The sequence below is a fragment of the Falco punctatus genome (genome assembly GCF_963210335.1).
Source record: "Falco punctatus genome assembly, chromosome: 2".
Lineage (NCBI taxonomy): Eukaryota > Metazoa > Chordata > Aves > Falconiformes > Falconidae > Falco > Falco punctatus.
Window position 1 is genome coordinate 92733578 of NC_137581.1, and position 18070 is coordinate 92751647.

At 40.7% G+C, this 18070-nt stretch overlaps 1 protein-coding gene across 3 annotated transcripts in view; it reads left to right on the forward strand.

Moving 5' to 3' along the window:
- The window catches only part of CTPS2 (CTP synthase 2), a 79157-nt gene that overhangs the window by 4534 nt on the left and 56553 nt on the right, over positions 1-18070 (forward strand). For all 3 annotated transcript variants that reach the window (XM_080377159.1, XM_080377158.1, XM_080377160.1), the window contains 7 exons: positions 501-671; positions 941-1041; positions 2875-2991; positions 4379-4462; positions 7564-7644; positions 9731-9882; positions 10120-10252. In XM_080377159.1, the coding sequence (XP_080233285.1) occupies positions 501-671; positions 941-1041; positions 2875-2991; positions 4379-4462; positions 7564-7644; positions 9731-9882; positions 10120-10252 (839 nt within the window). The remainder of the gene's footprint in view (positions 1-500; positions 672-940; positions 1042-2874; positions 2992-4378; positions 4463-7563; positions 7645-9730; positions 9883-10119; positions 10253-18070) is intronic.

An 18070-nucleotide genomic window follows, 5' to 3' on the forward strand; every position in this document is an offset into this window, starting at 1 on the left:
ACTCCTGATCCAAGCCCTAATCATTAAAATAGATCCAAACAACAAGAATTTATAGTGGAACACTTTGAACATGTGTAATAACTCATGCTTATAAAAGCACAGGTTTTGGCTCCCACATGTAAATTAATATTTTATTTGTTGCTGATTTATGATTTCTGGAGATTGTTTTCTTCTAATCAAGGATTGTAGCATGCTGTTGAAATGCTGGTTAAATAAATTTAAGTTGGTTAAATATTTTGTCAGTATAACTTAAATTTATTTGCAAAACTATACATGATTGAGGGATAGATACTTAATGTGAAAGTAATGACAGATATTGTCACACAGAATGACAATGCAGATTGAGTTGCAGCGTGTGCTGTATCAATATGTTGTTGTAATATGTCATTTTAAAAAACATTTCTTCAGTTCTAAGATAAGTTTGTGGTATTCTTGCTGTGTGCTTAATAATTTCTGATTGTTTTATTGCTTTTCTGTCTTTTCACTTAATTTTTTTTCAGGTGAAGTTTTTGTATTGAACGATGGTGGGGAAGTTGACTTAGACTTAGGAAATTATGAGAGATTTTTGGACATCAGTCTCTATAAAGATAACAACATCACCACTGGAAAGATATATCAGCATGTAATTAATAAAGAAAGACATGGTGATTACCTGGGAAAAACTGTTCAAGGTGATATTTTTAATTCTGTAGGATACTATTCCATTCAGTCTTCACAAAAGAGTGATCAGCTCCTGGCTGCGTCACCTTATTCCTTTCTCCTTCCCAAGAGATATGGGCATATTCCCATAACGCTGGGCTTCTGGCTTCAAGGAAAGGAGGAATAGAAAAAGGAGCTAGTAGTTCTGTTTTGACTTTCTGCTCATATTCCTCCTTTTGCATGCAAAAACTGGTATATGGGCCTAAAGTAAGATATGCTTGCCGCTTTTTTTGTCTTGTAGTTGTTCCACACATCACTGATGCAGTTCAGGAATGGGTAATGAATCAGGCTAAAGTTCCGGTGGATGATGACAGAAAAGAGCCACAAATTTGTGTAATTGAGGCAAGTATGGAACCTTTTAGGATATGTATCTGCAGTGACTGCAAAGAACTAGCTTGCTTTCTCTTCGCTACTTACTGTAAAAAGGTCAGATTGAAGTTTTATGGAGAGCAGCAATGCAAAGACAGAAGTTTTATATTCTTTGGTTTGTTCTGAGAATGATAGGTGTGGTCTTATCCCTACAGCTTCTGTTTACTTGGCTAAATCCCTTCTAGAATACTGCTGAAACTGAGCTGCTGTAGGGTTTATTAATACAGCCAATTACTGTAATATGAAGCATATATTCCAAGCTACAGACTTGAAGAAAACTTGTGTACTGCTTGAAATCTCCTATGGTCAGTAGGAGGGCCTATAACATTCTAGCTTTTCATATGACTTCAAATGTTCATCTCGTTCCTTGTGGTTGTGTTTAAAGGAATATATCTAAACACTGTGTAAGTTAGTTTCCCACTTTCTGGTGCTATTTTTAAGATCTTTGTAGGTAACTTTGTTAATCACTTAACCTGCTGATGTTCTGCAGAATGAAAACAATGAGTTTTACTCATCCTCAGTAGGGCATTGAGACAACTGGAGGAAAGGCAGTCAGTAACTGCTGGTATTGCTGTTACAGTGGAAAATACAGGAAAAGATTGTAACCGAGAATTTGACAGAACATGACATAGATTTAATGCCAGAAGTGACCACCATAATCAGTAGTGTGATAAACTTTGTGATCTAGGCTGCAGATTGCTTAATATTTCTTATGCAGAAGAATTTGCCTGGATTAAAACAGACTTATTGATATAGCTGTAGATTTTTTTATCATGTGTGCTGTAAGAGTCAAACATTTAAATTAAAACAACTGTAAAAACATTAAATATAGAAGTTGCACAAGGACATTAATAAGTGATGGGCTTATCAGTCCTTTAACTTCAAGCTTAATTTTCTCTTACACCTCCATGTAAGGTGTGGGGGTGTTTTTGGAGGAGTTTGTTTTTTTTTCTTGCTACAGCTCCAGCCTGACAAAAATATTTTTCTTTAGGACTAAGAATAATTGTAATGTTTTTTCATGACAAAATCCTGAAGCAGTTAAACCGAATATGTGTGTCATATAAAAATGTAGTTTTCAGAAGTTTTTCTGGTACTGGGAGAACACAAGTATGCAGTTTTGTCAAAAGCCACTTGGTGGCACAGAAAGATCATCCTGAAATACAACTACAAAAGACTGTGCTAAACACTGCTTTATTTAGTGCTTAGTCTACTACAGCTCTGTGTCATTGAAAGACACCTAACTTCTGTCTTATAAATAAGTTTTGTGATGGACTTTGTTTTGGGTTTTGGTTTGGTAATAAGTATTTCAAGTCATTTATAATTGTAAATACTATTTCCTATTGTCCATATGACATTTATTGATGTTGGAAACCTGTGATAATATTGTTAGATGCCTGTGTCTTTTTGGTCACAACTGTTACAGGCAGGAAAATAGGGGTTTTCTGTACAAAAACCTTTATATCAGCTTAAGTGTTGGTTACTTGTTCACCACTTTGAAGGCAGCATGAAAGCATGTGTTATTCAGTAGCAACACATATCTTCCCGTGGGAAGCTTATGTGTTTGGTGCAAAGTGAATATAACAAAACTGGAAAATTATTTTGTTCTCCACAGGGCGTAAAATGTGCAGAATAGGTTCTTTGAAGAAGGTTCTTTGCAGAGTATGCCTGCAAGTTTCAATTGTCAGCGTTTTTTTTAAGATAAGAATTTCAGAAAAGCTGTTGAGTCTGTAAGAGGTAGACTTTTTTTTGTTTTCCCTTTTGTTTTTGCTTTCTGCCACTCTGACATATCCAGGCTTTCTTTTTCAGCTGGGTGGAACCATTGGAGATATTGAAGGAATGCCATTTGTTGAAGCGTTTAGACAGTTTCAGTTCAAAGCAAAAAGGGAGAACTTCTGTAATATACATGTTAGTCTAGTACCACAGGTAAGTTATTAAAGTTAATGAAATAGATTTTGCTCTGTATTGGGCTTTAGATTTGTTTACTTCTCCCATTAACCCTTTCATGCGGGAAGATTTACCCCACGTGGTGGTAAATATAAGCCTTGATAATTACTTGTATTGATGTAAAAATCTGTTTTAATGTTCTAAGTTACTAAAAAACCTCTGTTATCAACACTAATATATCTAGAGTGGTAAACATAGTTTTGCTTTTTACGTGAAGGTGCTGGTACATTATGAACCCTGTAAGAAAGTCACTCAGACTCTCTAGGTATTGTTTAAAATTAAATTTGTTAGAGCAAACACTTACAGAAAAACCAGTATAAATGACCTTACATTGCTTTAGGTATGGGAACCTCAGGTGGAGTAGCATTGAATGGTCCTGATGTGCAGCACGCTGGGCAGACCACGTCTTTAGAAGAGATTCTCCCCTTTCGATCATTTGAGCTAATAGATCATTTTCTTACAAGGAATCAACTGTGTCATTTTTTACTGTCAAACAGAAAGGATGTTCTCAACAGAACTTCTTGCTGCATCCCTAGATAAAGGCAAGGCCAGGCAGCTGATGTGATTGGGGGTGCTGGGTGGGAGCTGCCTCTAGGCACCTCTGTTACAACCAGCTGGCTGAGTTTGTCCTGTGGCCTGGGCTTTCTCAGGTGATCTCTGATGAGGATCATCAACTCTTCAATGTACAATGGTCTTCCAGTCAAGACCACTACAACTTTTTGTGCAGGGATGAAAGCATGTTTCCATTTGAAATCTGTGTTTTACTTTACAAATAGGTTTTCTTACTGTTTTAAGAGGTAAGTATTCACTGGGGAGATTTTCATAAGCAAAGGTTGGCAATTATGATACGATTGCACCTTGTACAAATAAAAAGAGAATTATTAACCACTGCAGCTATGGATTAGGGGATTGATCAGCAATTGGTAGGATTGATTCTGTGTATTTGAGAACAGAATTATTTACTACATCTGATTATTTCCAAGGACAGTCACTGAAGGCTTTGTGTTATGTTGGACATTCTGTACGTATTAGCAAAATGCAACTTTTAGAATATTATTTTTCTACCTGAGTCAATTATATTGAAACTTCTTCTCTAAGGGTAGAAAAAACCTCCAAACCAAAAAAAAAAACCCACCAGCCCCAAAATCCTAAAATAAACCTGACCTGAATTAGGGCCATGTGGTTTCTTGACAGAATTTCTTACATACATAGTAACAGTGGTACTGTTTCTGGCATATTATGGCTCTATTTCAATGTTTACTTCCTGCAAGTGTTATTACTTGCAGTAACTTTTCTCTTTTAACCTGTAACTGTTCTGTTAGTAGATGTTAATTGCTATTTGAGCTTTCAAAATATGTCTTTCCAGCCTAATGCCACTGGCGAGCAGAAGACAAAACCAACACAGAACAGCGTTCGAGCTCTGAGGGGTCTAGGCTTGTCTCCAGATTTGGTGAGTCAATAAATACAGATTTTTATTTATGGGACATCTAGAAGTGTCCTTGCATAACCTGTGTTCAAAGAGTAAGCCTTAGTCCCCCATGAGCAACAAGAATTTTAGAAGAAATGCAAAATACGTGCTGCACTGCTTCATTAAAGCCCCAGGAAATCAAAATACTCAAATTCATTCTTAAGTCAACAGAATTCAGCTAACTCCTTGCAATATCTTCTGTAGCTGTGGTGTTCTTCTAAACGGATCTTTAGATAAAAATCATTCTGCACTGCTAAAAATAAAGTTTCAGTTCAATTTGTGGGAAAACCTAGAATGCTTTTAGATTCTAACATTGTCACAAATTTCTTTATGCATGATTGAGAAGAAGCAATCCTACCTTTGAAGTTCCTTTAAAAATATTCCTGCTTGGAAATATGAAACGTGGATGAATCTTCCAAGGAAGGTTCCTCAGTTTCTTTCGTGGAATCATAGAATAGTTTGGGTTGGAAGGGACCTTTAAAGGTCATCCAGCCCAACCCCTCTGCAATGAGCAGGGACATCTTCAACTAGATCAGGATGCTTAGAAGCCCCATCCAGCCTGACCTTGAATGTTCCCAGGGCCTGGGGCATCTACCACCTCTCTGGGCAACCTGCTCCAGTGTTTCACCACCCTCCTGGTAAAAAATTTCCTCCCCTTACATCTAGTCTGAATCTACCTTCTTTTACTTTAAAACTATTACACCTTGTCCTATCACAACAGACCTTACTAAAAAGTTTTTCTCCATCTTTTTTATAAAGCCCCTTTAAGTACTGAAAGGCCATGATAAAATCTGCCTGGAGCCTTCTCTTCTCCAGTCTGAACAAACCCCAGCACCCTCAGTCTTTCTTCACAGGAGAGCTGCTCCAGCCCTCTGATTGTTTTTGTGGCCTCCTCAGGACCTGCTCCAACAGGTCCATGTCTTTGCTGTGCTGAGGACCCCAGAGCTGAACACAGCACTGCAGGTGGGGTCTCACCAGAGTGGAGCAGAGGGGCAGAATCACCCCCCTTGACCTGCTGGCTATGCTTGCTACACTGCTGGGTCATGTTGAGCTTTTATTCCACCAGAACTTTAAAGTCCTTCTCTGCTGGACTGCTCTCAACTCCTTCTTGCACCACATACTATAGTGAACATAAAGCCAACAAGTTTTGCCTCATGCTGGTTGGCAAATGATGACAAATGCTCAACTTCTCCTGTTCTTTCTCCCCAGTGCTCTAGTAATGGTATGTGCTTATTCTCTGGACGCAGTGTTTGCCTCCCTGATACTTTTCCTTTGGGAGCACATGAGCAGATTGCAGCTCCCTGTTGTGATACCTGGCTGTCGTTGATGTTAATCTGCTTGGTCAAGCGTTGATAGCAGTGAAACCAGGGCAGCACAGCTTCAGATGCCAGTACAGCCCCAATTCAAACTTATGCTTGTATCTTCCTGAGCTTAGGAAGCTGGTGCTGCTGTAGACACACTGTTTTCAGGTCTGCTTCAGGAACAGAAAAGGACATTTTTGCTCTTTGGTGTGAGGCTGCTTCTTAAGTCAATATTTTTCTTACTTGATTCTGGAAGTTGTTGAGCACTTTCCATTCCCATAAAGTCCACTGGGAGAAAAAGCTTCTTAGCCTTTCTCAGAAATGAAAAAGTAGAAGAATAGTCACAGCTTCTGTATACTAGTTATATCCTCAAAAAGGAAAAAATATTCTTAAAAGGATAGTCACATAACTAAATTTTGTTGTGCTTCTTTCTGATTTTTTTTAAACTTTTTTTTTTTTACATTTATCAAAAAGGATGTTTATAACTACAAAACCAATGCCTTTATAAATGGGATATGTGAAGAATGTGTTAGGTAGCTTCAGATTGTTGTGACCTGGTAACTGTAATCAGCTTGTGGACGGAAAGACTTAATGCAATGTTGCTGTATATTCCAAGCTTCAGGGCCTAAATTTGGAAGGCCCTTAAGATAATTGCCAGTGCCTGACACGTGCCCTGCTGCCTACCCCCTTCCCTGGGCCCCCACATTCATTTTTTAAAGCCTGTTAATTGTGTATGTAGTAAAAAGAGAACCGACTAATCTAGTCACTTTCTCACATCTTGAGTTCTTGTCTGGGGCAGTTCCAGGACTGCCAGAAGCCAGTATATATATATATATATGGTTTTTTTTCAAATGCCTGCTGTTGACCACTAAAACATAGAGATTACACTTTGAGCACAGCCTCTTGGCGCTGTTATAAAGTTGCTTGGGTACTGCTTCAAGAAATCTTTAAATGGTTGTTCTCTTGGGCAGGAGCCCAAGGCCAAGACAGTACATGGGGAAGCTCCTATAACAGCAGTCAGGAGGGCGTCCTTTATAAACTGTGCTGCCAGGCTGCCTGATCTAAACTTGGCTAGACCTGTTCTTAATACCCGATACCCCACTGTCTGTCCCAGGCTTCCCTGAGGTAGCATGCTGGGCCAGTCTCAGCTGTTTATGTAAAAGGAGCCTTTCTATTCTCTATGGGGTGTGCTAAGTGCTTAATGAATACGCTGTGTCTGCAGATATGATGGACTGTGTTAACAGCATTTTGAAAACTGATTATACACTTGCCTATTCACTTGAAATGTTCCTCCTCTTTGTATTATATTTCTTTGAGATGCATCTCTGCCACTGTTACTGTACTTTTATATTTTCATGTTGATTCTGATGTTTTTGATTTCTGTGACTGCATTAACTTTAAATTTGTCTCAGCCAGATGGATGATAGATTTCAAAGTGGGTTTAATCATGTGCTTATACTGTCAAAGTCTATGAATTATATCTTCAAACAGTACCCAATAGTAGCTACAAGAAAGGAGAACATGAGGAAGCAGGTTTGCAGAAAATGCCAAAGAAAGATTAATAAAAGTGAGTCAGTATGGGCAGATGACTGATTCACTTCTGCCTTGGCAGCAGATCTTTGTGAGCTATGATATATTTTAGAACTCCAAAAGAGGGGACAATGAAAAAAAGGCACGTTTGTTTGTGCTGTGCTTCCAAAGGAGATTTATCCATGAACAGTATTGAGGATATTCTATTGGTTTGCCTAGTAAATATTTAAGATTTTCCTTCTGTTATGACAGATTGTTTGCAGAAGTGCAAAACCTATAGAAATGGCAGTGAAGGAAAAGATTTCCATGTTTTGCCATGTGGAGCCTGAGCAGGTCAGTACATTAATATTTTATTCATCATTATTTTATTATTATTATTATTATTGTTATTTATTATTACTATAAACATAGTAATGGATGAACAAAATGTGGTTAAAGCTAGGGGTTTTGCTTATGTCCATAAGTCATCACAGCCACATGATGAACACTCTTACTGTGATAATATGTAATAGGTTATTCATGTCCTTTAACATGCTTAAAAACTCTACTGTGTAGTTATATATCCCTTTATAATTAAAGTGTGATGATTTTGGCCTTAATAGTTTGTGATTAACTGGTGTTCAAATAGTTATTTTGGTAAATCAAATACTCTTTAATATTTTTGCATGTGAGAGCATTTGACTTTTCTATGTAATGGATAATATTAAAGGGATAATAGATTTCAAATATGTATCAGTGTTGACTTCTCTCTCTGCATGTGTGTAAGAAAAAGCTTTTTCTGAGTATAAGTCCAGATAAGGACAGAGAGGGCAGTGTGGCCATTACTCCCTCCTCCCCCCGCCACCCTCCCCCCCCCACCTGGCCCCTTTCATCTTACTGTCTCTGGAAGACAAGATCCTTGAGTTAGCATCTGGAAGATCCTTCAGAAATGCCTTTGTGGTTCTCCAGCCAGAGAGAAGCAACTGGCAGTTTAATCAAACAGAAATGGTGTGTGCTTTTTATGTAAGCATATACATACTCAGATTCCAACTGCAGTTACACCACCCACCAGTCTACCTGGACCAAGAGTCCCATGTGTAACTGCACTTCCATAAGAGCTCCCTGGCAGGGAGGGACCTGTCTTCATGGCACTGTTTTTTTTCCCCAAAGTTCTGCCTTTTAGGGTAGAAGCTGAGTAGTTGTACCAGTCACAGCTTTCATGAGAAGCTGAGTATATGATCCCAGGCAGAGTGCTGCACTCTTCTTGCGCTGTTCTGACTAGCTCAGATGTCCATCCACTGCACTGGAATGTGTAGTATAGGTGTGTCCCTGGTAGTTAGATCCAGTGGACTGAACTGGGGTGCTGCTAGGTGCCATTGTATGTAGCAGCCTTATTTTTTTCTTTATCCTTTTTTTTTTTTTTTTTTACTTTTCATAACTGTATTCGTCAGAATTCTGCAAAGCCATTCTTAATTTCCCCTGTATGTCTTAAAATTAATGAATCACTTCTAGATCTCACTGGTCACATGTCAATGTAATCCCTAGAATAATCCTCGGTTTCTTGTGAACTGAAGAATTAGATGCATCATCAGGCTTTTTCCTGGAGCTATGTGCAATGCCATTAGAGAAGAAGCTACGGTTATTTTGTGTCTAGATCAGTGGTTTACAATCTCAAGGGAATCAGTCTTTTCAGTACACCTTTCCCGTTTATTTGCTGTTGTAGAATCACTGAGTAGTTGAGATTCGAAGGGAGGTCCCACTCCCCTGCTCGAGCAGGGCCACTTGCAGCCAGTTGCCCAGGACCATTATTCGAACAGCTTTTGACTATCTCCAAGGATGGAGACTCCACAACAACCTTGGGCAATGTGTGCCAGGGCTTGGTCACTCTCACAGTGAAAAAGTGTTTCTACATGTTCAGAGGGAACCTTCTGTGTTTCTGTTTGTGCTCGTTGCCTCTTGTCCTGTTACAGGGCACCACTGAAGAGAGCCGGGCACTATCTTCTTTGCATCCTTATCAATGTACAGAAATACCTGAGAGGAAGTTTTCCACCCCCAACCCCCAAGCCTTTTCTTTTCCAGGCTGAGCAGTCCCAGCTTGCTCAGCCTTTCCTCTTAGGAGAGGTGTTCCACTCCCTTAATCACCTTTATGGGACTTTGGGCCATGGACTCTTTCCTTTATGTCCATGTCTCTCTTTTACTGGGGAGCCCAGAACTGGACCCAGTACTCCAGATGTGGCCTCACCAGTGCTGGGTGGAGGGGAAGGATTGCCACTCTTGACCTGCTGGCAACACTTCTCCTAATGCAATCCATGATACTGTTGGTTGACTCATATTCAACTTGGTGTCCACCAGGACAGCACATGTAGTATATAAAAAATAGAATGTATGTTTTCAATGAAATTTTTTTAGATAAGTTTTATGTTATGCTTGTTTTTGTTAGGTGATATTTATCCATGATGTTTCTTCCACTTACCGAGTACCAATCCTGTTGGAGGAGCAAGGCATCATTAAGTATTTTAAACAGAGGTTAAATTTACCTATTGATGACCAACCAAGTGATCTTCTAATGAAATGGAAGAAAATGGCTGACAGGTATTCTAACTCCTGCTGCTTTTTCTAGAAGTGTTCTAGTTCAAGTTAGGCTTTTAGCTGCTGGGCTGGGGTCAGTAGCATGCTGCTGATCAGCACCTGTGAATGGTCTGGTTTAAAAACTTCGTCAGTTTTGAGATTTTTAAATGATGTTTTGTGAAGTTAAAGAAAAAGCAAACACTGTTAAAATGTTTTCTCTGTGAAAATTGGTGTAACAACTGAAAAACTTGTTTTTGTCAGGTACGAAAGGCTGCTGAAGGTGTGTTCCATAGCTCTCGTTGGCAAGTACACAAAACTAAGTGATTGCTATGCATCTGTTTTCAAGGCTCTGGAACACTCTGCGCTGGCAATTAATCACAAACTGGATTTAATGGTGAGGATATTTCTGGATTTTGTTTTCAGGAATACTTTGTATGTGCTCTACTAGTTCCCATCATGTGAGGCAGTTTAAATTCATGTGGAAATTAGAAAATGGATCGTGCAGATAAATACAGACTGGCCAAACATCTCTCTCTCTTTTTTTTCTTTTTTTTTTTTAAGAAGTGTTTACAGATTTGATTATTTTATTTGGAAATAAACTTACCTAAATTCAACACTGCAATTACCCTGGACTGGATCTGATGAAAAAGCAGACTTTACCTGCAAATTTATATTTACTGTCAAAGGTAGTTTTCACTTGTTCTCATGAGACTGTTTATCATGTTAATGAGATTAGCTTAAAGACAGGAGAAGGTGGGTAAATTGGAAAGCTGTTTAGTTTCTTTTTTAAAACCGGGTTCCAGGAGCTGTTGCTCTTCATTTCAGTTAATATTCTGAGGGCCATTCATTATATCTTCAGAATTCTGATGATACCAGAATTGAGACATAAACTTAGTTTCTCCAAGATAGTAGTTCCTCAAATAAAGGACTATTTAGGTATCTAATTTGTCTCATTTTAATGATACAAAGTTGAACTACACAGGGGAAAACTGTTATCAGCTTTCTCACTGGTGGAACTAATAGTTTCCGTTGCTGAGTTTTGTTGCTAGGGTTGACAAGTCTGGGGCAGAGAAGCAGCGTGGAAGTGTGTATTATTTTCACTTAATGGGTACAGAGGACATTTTAGCAACTTGCAGTAGCAAAATAGTAATAAATGGTTGCAAAGTGTCACCAATGACACGCTACTTTATAGTGAGTCATTAAATGATAAGAGATAAACTGATCACAGTGGGCCGTTGAAGGCTGTATTGCACTCAGTAGGTTTTGGTCTCTGCCTGTCTCTGATGGAAGCAGGTTTGTGTGTGTATGCACTTCGGTAACTGCTGAAAATTCCTGAACCCTGTGACCTTTTTTAATCATTCCCTTTTTCATGGCATAAAAACTAGAAGACATTAGAGTGAAAGTTTCAGGGTGGTCAAAAGCTATTCATGGTTGTTCGTGCAAGGAAAGCAGGATGTTTCCACTTGGCTCTAGAAAGTTTCTTACTGGAAGTAACCACTTTTTGACAAGGAAGGTCATTAATATCCAGGATGGCTTAACGGGTTGCTAAAGGCAGAAGGCCAAAGGCTATTCTGTTGTCTCTGTCCATGTACCCCAGAAGGAAGCTATGAGAGCACCTACAACAAATGGGGGTGCGTATGTACTGTAATGAATACATGGGAGTCCTGTTTACAGTGATAGTTCCAGAATCTTTTGGGGAGAAGTGCCCTAAACCATGAACACCGAGTACTAAAGAAAGAGCTTCTCATATCAGAAACCTGGTAACATACTTCTGTTTGCTTGAGAACTCACCAGGAACGTATCACCCGAGGTGTTTTCTTTTCAGTGACTTGGTGGAGAAGGTGACTAGCCCTGTACCAAGACAACCGATTATGTTTTGTACCCTCCCATCACTGCTTGGTTCTGATGGACTGTTAATCAGATGGTGAAGCAGTTGCAGCAACTTGTGATGATATAGAATTTACTTTTCACTTCACTGTGGCTTGTGCTGTTGTGAGCTCTGAAATCACCCTGTTGTTCTTTCACAGTATCAGTGTGCTGCTTGTCAGGCACATCAATTGGCTGCAAATCCTTCCATCTTTTGCTTCTCATTGTTGATGTCATCCCAGAACCTTTTCAAGTAAGGGGAGGGATGCAGAGATGCACAAACAAAAGCAAATCTGAACTATTTTTTCTGTAGGACTTCTTTACTGAGACAAGTGGGTTGGTTTATTTTCTGGGGAGGGGGAAGAGGCCCTTCCTATTAAGAGAAAAGAAAAAAATCTCCAGAAACTGCTTATCTTAGTGTCCTTCTACTTGTCCTCTGTAAAGTATCCTGAACGTTGAATAGTATAGAGACAGAGAACTGGTTGCTACCTATCATGTAATACAGCTAGGGAGCCACTCCAGAAAAGAAAGTAACTTCATGTTTAATAAGAGGAAATATTTTTTACATAGTAAGGAACTTACACATAACATTCACCACTGAAAAGTGTCTCTGGAATTACAAGGACTAAGCAGAATTCAAGTTGTTGCCATTTGCCGGAACGGAGGGAAGAAGCAGTCGCTCAATATGAGAGATCAGCATACTCCATTTATTAAGCTACGGTTACATATTTTATAGCAGTTATAATTAGGTCATACATATTGCAAAAGTTAAGCTCCTCATTGGCTGGCCACCTAAAAGGTCAACCTTCGTCAGCACTCTTTGTTTCTGGGCATAGTTCTCATTTCTTTAACCATAAGGTCCTTGTTCTTACTTTCACCAAAGATAACAAGGATAGAGTGTCTTTGTGAACCATTAGTCTTCACGTAAGCTGTCTTCGATACTTCTTAAGATCTTGATGTCTCAACATTCCGATGTTAAAGTGCCCTTGTTCAGCTAACCAATTCTCCACAATTCCCCCGTTTTCTTTTTGGACAAGGAAGGATTGGGTAACACGTTCAAATAATTTTCGGATACAAGAAAGAATACAAGGTAACAAAAGCAATAATAAAGCAATAAACAGCAATACAGATAAACCCTGTTTTAACAAGTCTCTTAACCATCCATTTATGCCTAAAGAAGCAAACCAAGAATCTATGCCTGATGAACCTTCTTTGACATGATGCATACGATTTCTTAACTCTTCTAGCTGTCGATGAATACTTTGTGAATGATCAGAAAGATTTAGGCAACACATGCCTTCAAAATCCTGACATCCATGCCCATTTGCTAAAAGCAAAAAATCTATAGCAGCTCTATTTTGCAAGATTGCGTGGCGTAAGCTATCAACATCAGTGGCAAGACCTGATAAAATGTCAGTTGTAGAATTAAATTGTTTCACTGCCCAGCAAGCTAGAGTTTTTATTTTAGCCCAATTCGCAGCTGCTGCGCCACCAGGAAGAAAAAATGAAAGAGCTACAGTTCCAGCCACTGTGCCAAGATTTACATTATCATTACAATCTGGCTTTATATCATTAAGACTGCGTTTTGCTCTATTCGCTTGTCTTACCAAGTCACGCATGGTGGGTGCAAACATGGTTAACTTGCCTATATAACAGGGTCCTCCCACGGGACGAAATGGTATGGCAGGCCACGCTCTGTCTCCACATATTAGAAAATATCCTTCCGGTAATAATTTCGCCGTAACACTTTCCACATCAAATTCACCGGCATATTTTGAGGTGTTCCAATGGTTAGAATTCCCTGATACATTCTGATATCCTAAGTAAAATTGTATTACATTATCACGGTGCATGATGCGTTTCCATTCATCTCCAAACATGATAGCACCTGAGCCATTGATAGGTCGAAATAGGGGGTAAACTCTGGTACAATTAAGCTTTTGACTAACATTTACTAAAGGCCCAGCAGCTGGAAAAGAACCCCATAGGTCTAATTCTTGCTGAGGTAAATGGATTGATTTATTTAAATGGTAAATCAACTGTTGTAAAAAATACGTATTTTTAACAAGTGTACTATTCCACCAGGTACAGTTATCACCAAAGCCAAAATTCATGTCATTATACTTCCGGTTTAACCAGGTTAAGTATGATTGATCTATGGTTGTATAATTTACTCCCAAAGGTTCAAAATCAGGCCAATGTATATAAGGGTAACCAATTAGACATGTTCGGAAAGGATCACTTGCTTTCTGCAGGGAAAGACAAAAATCTGTAACTCCTGATTGATTTGCCCATGTAACCCACATATTTTGTCTAGGGTCTATTCTATGTAAAGCAAAAACAACAACCACATTTAATAGACTAATCCCCAAAAACAGTGCCATCATCTATGTTTACACTAATGTTGTATGATATGAGACTCAAAACCTTTTTTTTTTTTTTTTTTTTTTTTAATAATGTGGACCTAAAAGATAAATCACTGTTTCAAAGATGTTTTTCACTTGGTCTTACTTAATTTTCAAACAAACCGTTGATCTTCTTTGGAGACAGGCCAAATATCCAGCATTAGATTAGTCTTACTGTACTCGAGACCGCCAACCAATAATCTTTTTGTCAGCTCAATTATCAATTCGACCCAGTGGGTTTGGTAGTAGAAATATTAGTCACTGTTTAACAATTCATGCCCTGTAGCAAGCAACAGCTTAGTTAATATAAACTGTTCGTTTAAGCAACTCTCACACTAGCAATTTGCAAGCTTTTTACAACACCACTACTCTTTTCCGTAAGTGTAACATCTACATAAAACCTAAGGATCATAATAATAGCATATAATACAAATTATTACGGTAACAGATAGTTCTTTCAGTTCGCTCACACGTGAGCCTTCCCCTGTGATAGCATCTGACGTGGTACTACGTCTCGTCACGGACGGGAGCAGTATTTCGTACTGTTTTTTGCTGCTCTTCGGGACTATTTTTATTATTCTCTTCTACTACCGGCTTCACCCATCGGCTAGGGACCCAGAGTGTACCTTGATAGTCTTTATCAATCAGGCCCGTTAACACAGTGAGACCCTCCATAGTGGCTGAGGAGCGACCTATTAATAATGCTCCAACGGCTTGGCCATTTACTCGAACAGGTCCTTGTACACCCGTAGCAATTCGCGTGGTGTTAGAGTCTATTAGGGTGCAATTTACTGCTGTTGCCAGGTCCAGCCCAAGGCTTCCGCTGGTGGCGGGTTGGAGAGAAAAGGGTTGTTGTTGGTGGATGCTGGATAAGCGGCCGCATTTTGTGTCGACGCGGGGCGGTTCCCCCCGCTGGTCGTCCCGTTTCCCGACCTTCTTTGTTTACAAGTTGTTTCAGCATGCGAGTCAGAATTGCATCATTTACACCAGACTGGACCTGCGTTGCATTCTCTTCTCATATGTCCGATTACTCCGCAACGGTAACACCGGGGACGAACTGATCCACGGGGCGCCGGACGAGTTACCGGAGTTTGCAAAGGTGCAAGAGCTGCCATAATTTGGCTGTGCGATGAGCGGGCATGCTCTTGTAAGTTTTTCCCTAACTCTTTCACAGCTTCCACTAGCATAGCTTGTGGTCCCACTGGTACCTGTGCCATCCGCTCTAAACCCTCCTCGATTGACCAAGTGGCGGGAAGGGTGGCTAAAATGTTTCGAGTAGCAGGATTAGAGTTTTGGATTGCGCATTGCTTTAAAATGGAACCTTTCAGATAGTCGGGAACGCCTGCCGCTTGTATAGCGCTGGCCACCCTGTCAATGAACAATCCAAAAGGCTCTTCCCTTCCTTGTTTAATTCCCATGTAGGAAGGAATTCCCCCAGGCTCTTTAAGCTGATCAAAAGCTTGTCGAGCAAGTAACATTGCCTCCTTAGCTTTATCTGGACCTATTAACGCCTGAGCTTCAAGACGTAAATAGGGGCCAAGTCCCATAAGCTCATCAAGTGTAACCCTGTGCAAAGGGTCGCCTGGTTGTCTCACTTCGGCTACGGACCTCATACAGGCTGCTTGCCAGTGTGCATTAAACAATAGTTGTTGATGTTGTGTAAGAATTAACTTCATTATACTTCGTATATCCCCTGGAAGCAAGATGTTAGTTCCCCAAAGGTAGTCTAACATCTGGCGTGTAGGCTCTCCCTTAATACCTGAATCATTAACTGTGGCTCGTAACTGAGTAAGTAGTTTCCAATCTAAATTCTGAATTGTGGCCATTAGGTTACCTTGGCCATCTGGCTGATACATGACTGGAAATGCAGATGTTTCAGTTATGAGATTAGCTGCAGCTTCTTGATCGCCTGAGCTCATAGCCGCCTCCGCGACCTTTTGCCAACATCGCTGACGTTCTGAAGCAAGGTTTGACACACCACGGCCCAAAAAGGGATTATTTCCTCGTCCAGAGGCTGGTGCGACAGTACCTAGCACCGGTTGTTCTGCCTCACTAGTGTCGATTATTGCTGTGGAGGCAGGAGGAGCCGTGAGCATCTCCCTTAGAGCTACCCCGTCAGCTTGATGTGAGCTTGTCGACCCATTTCCTAAAGTGGAACTTAAATGGGATAGATCCCAAGGTCCACTAGGGTTCTGTGGGACAACCAAGGTGCGCACGGAAGGGGGCAAAGGGCAGTCAGGCGAAGGAGTAGCACTTGCTTGCTGCACAGAGGGCACTCTGGTAGAAGCCGTACCGTCTAGCCTCTCAGCTGCAGCAGCAGCAACTTTTTGTTCAGCTTTATGCATAGTGATAGTATTTATAACTGCCCGCCACGGCTTCATTAATTTCTTTGCTGTTTTTTCCTCACTTATAACAGCATCGAATAATTTATCCCCTAGCTTTCGCCACTCGCTTTCCTCAAAAACTGTATTAGGATCTGCAAAAAATCCCCTGACCACGCCATAGCTTAATAAGTCAGGAAGTTCCTTTTTCAGATCTATCCCCTCAGTGCCCCGCTTTTCTAAAAAGCATTCGAGCAAATTATACGCCGCTTGTCTGTTCATACCTCAATTTGCGCGCAATTGCAGCCTTTGCAGACTTCGGCGGCGCGTAGCAGGCGGGACAGCCTCTATAGGTGCTCCCGGGCGCGGGGAAGATATCCCTTCCGCCTCCTGCGCTGCTTACAGGACCGCACTCAAATTCTCCGCCGACCGTGGCTCCCGGACTCCGCTATCGGGTCGCCGGGTCCGGACTCCGCTATCGGGTCGCCGGTCCTATGTCCTCTGGTCCCGTTCCTAGTCCCTGTTCGGGCGCCAATTTGTTGCCATTTGCCGGAACGGAGGGAAGAAGCAGTCGCTCAATATGAGAGATCAGCATACTCCATTTATTAAGCTACGGTTACATATTTTATAGCAGTTATAATTAGGTCATACATATTGCAAAAGTTAAGCTCCTCATTGGCTGGCCACCTAAAAGGTCAACCTTCGTCAGCACTCTTTGTTTCTGGGCATAGTTCTCATTTCTTTAACCATAAGGTCCTTGTTCTTACTTTCACCAAAGATAACAAGGATAGAGTGTCTTTGTGAACCATTAGTCTTCACGTAAGCTGTCTTCGATACTTCTTAAGATCTTGATGTCTCAACATTCCGATGTTAAAGTGCCCTTGTTCAGCTAACCAATTCTCCACATCAAGTAAACGTTATATGTTCATGTCACTAAGAAGCCAGTTGGTAGATATCATGGAAAATACAAAAAAACCCACCCAAATCAAAAACTCTACCAGAAACTAGGCTTAGGGAAGAAATAGCTTATGTTTTAAGGCTTAAGCTGTCCTCTTTTCTTGAAGAGAAAGTGAAAGATGTATTGTGGAAGTAAAAAAGTAAAATCACTGTATTTGTAGGAAATAGATAAGCTTTCCTCCAGCATAAGTTTTGTTCCACAATATACATACACATATAGTTGGGAAGACCTCACACCAGCTGGACGTGTGCAAGTCCATGGGACCAGACAGAATGCATCCCAGAGTGCTGAGGGAGCTGGCTGGTGTCATTGTCATGCTACTCTCCCATTAGCTTTGAAGGGTCATGGCAACTGGCAACTGAGAGAACTTCCCCCAAGGTGAGCACCTCGGCTCTGCTGCTGGCAGGATCTGTAGCAGAGCGCTCCAGCATTGTGTGCAGCGTGGTTTCCTGAACCAGAGAAACCTCTGGGGGAGCAGAGGGAGCTACAGGGAGCCCCCAGCTTACACCACGTGGTGGGACTTGGCTGAGCCCACCCCTACCTATAGAAGAAGCCCCTGGGAGCACCAGAGACCAGGGGCATGACAACCAGGTGTGGTGCAGTAGTTTGTGCAGCAGGGTGGGTGCTGAAGCCCTGCCAGCTTGACCAGGGAGCAATGGTAT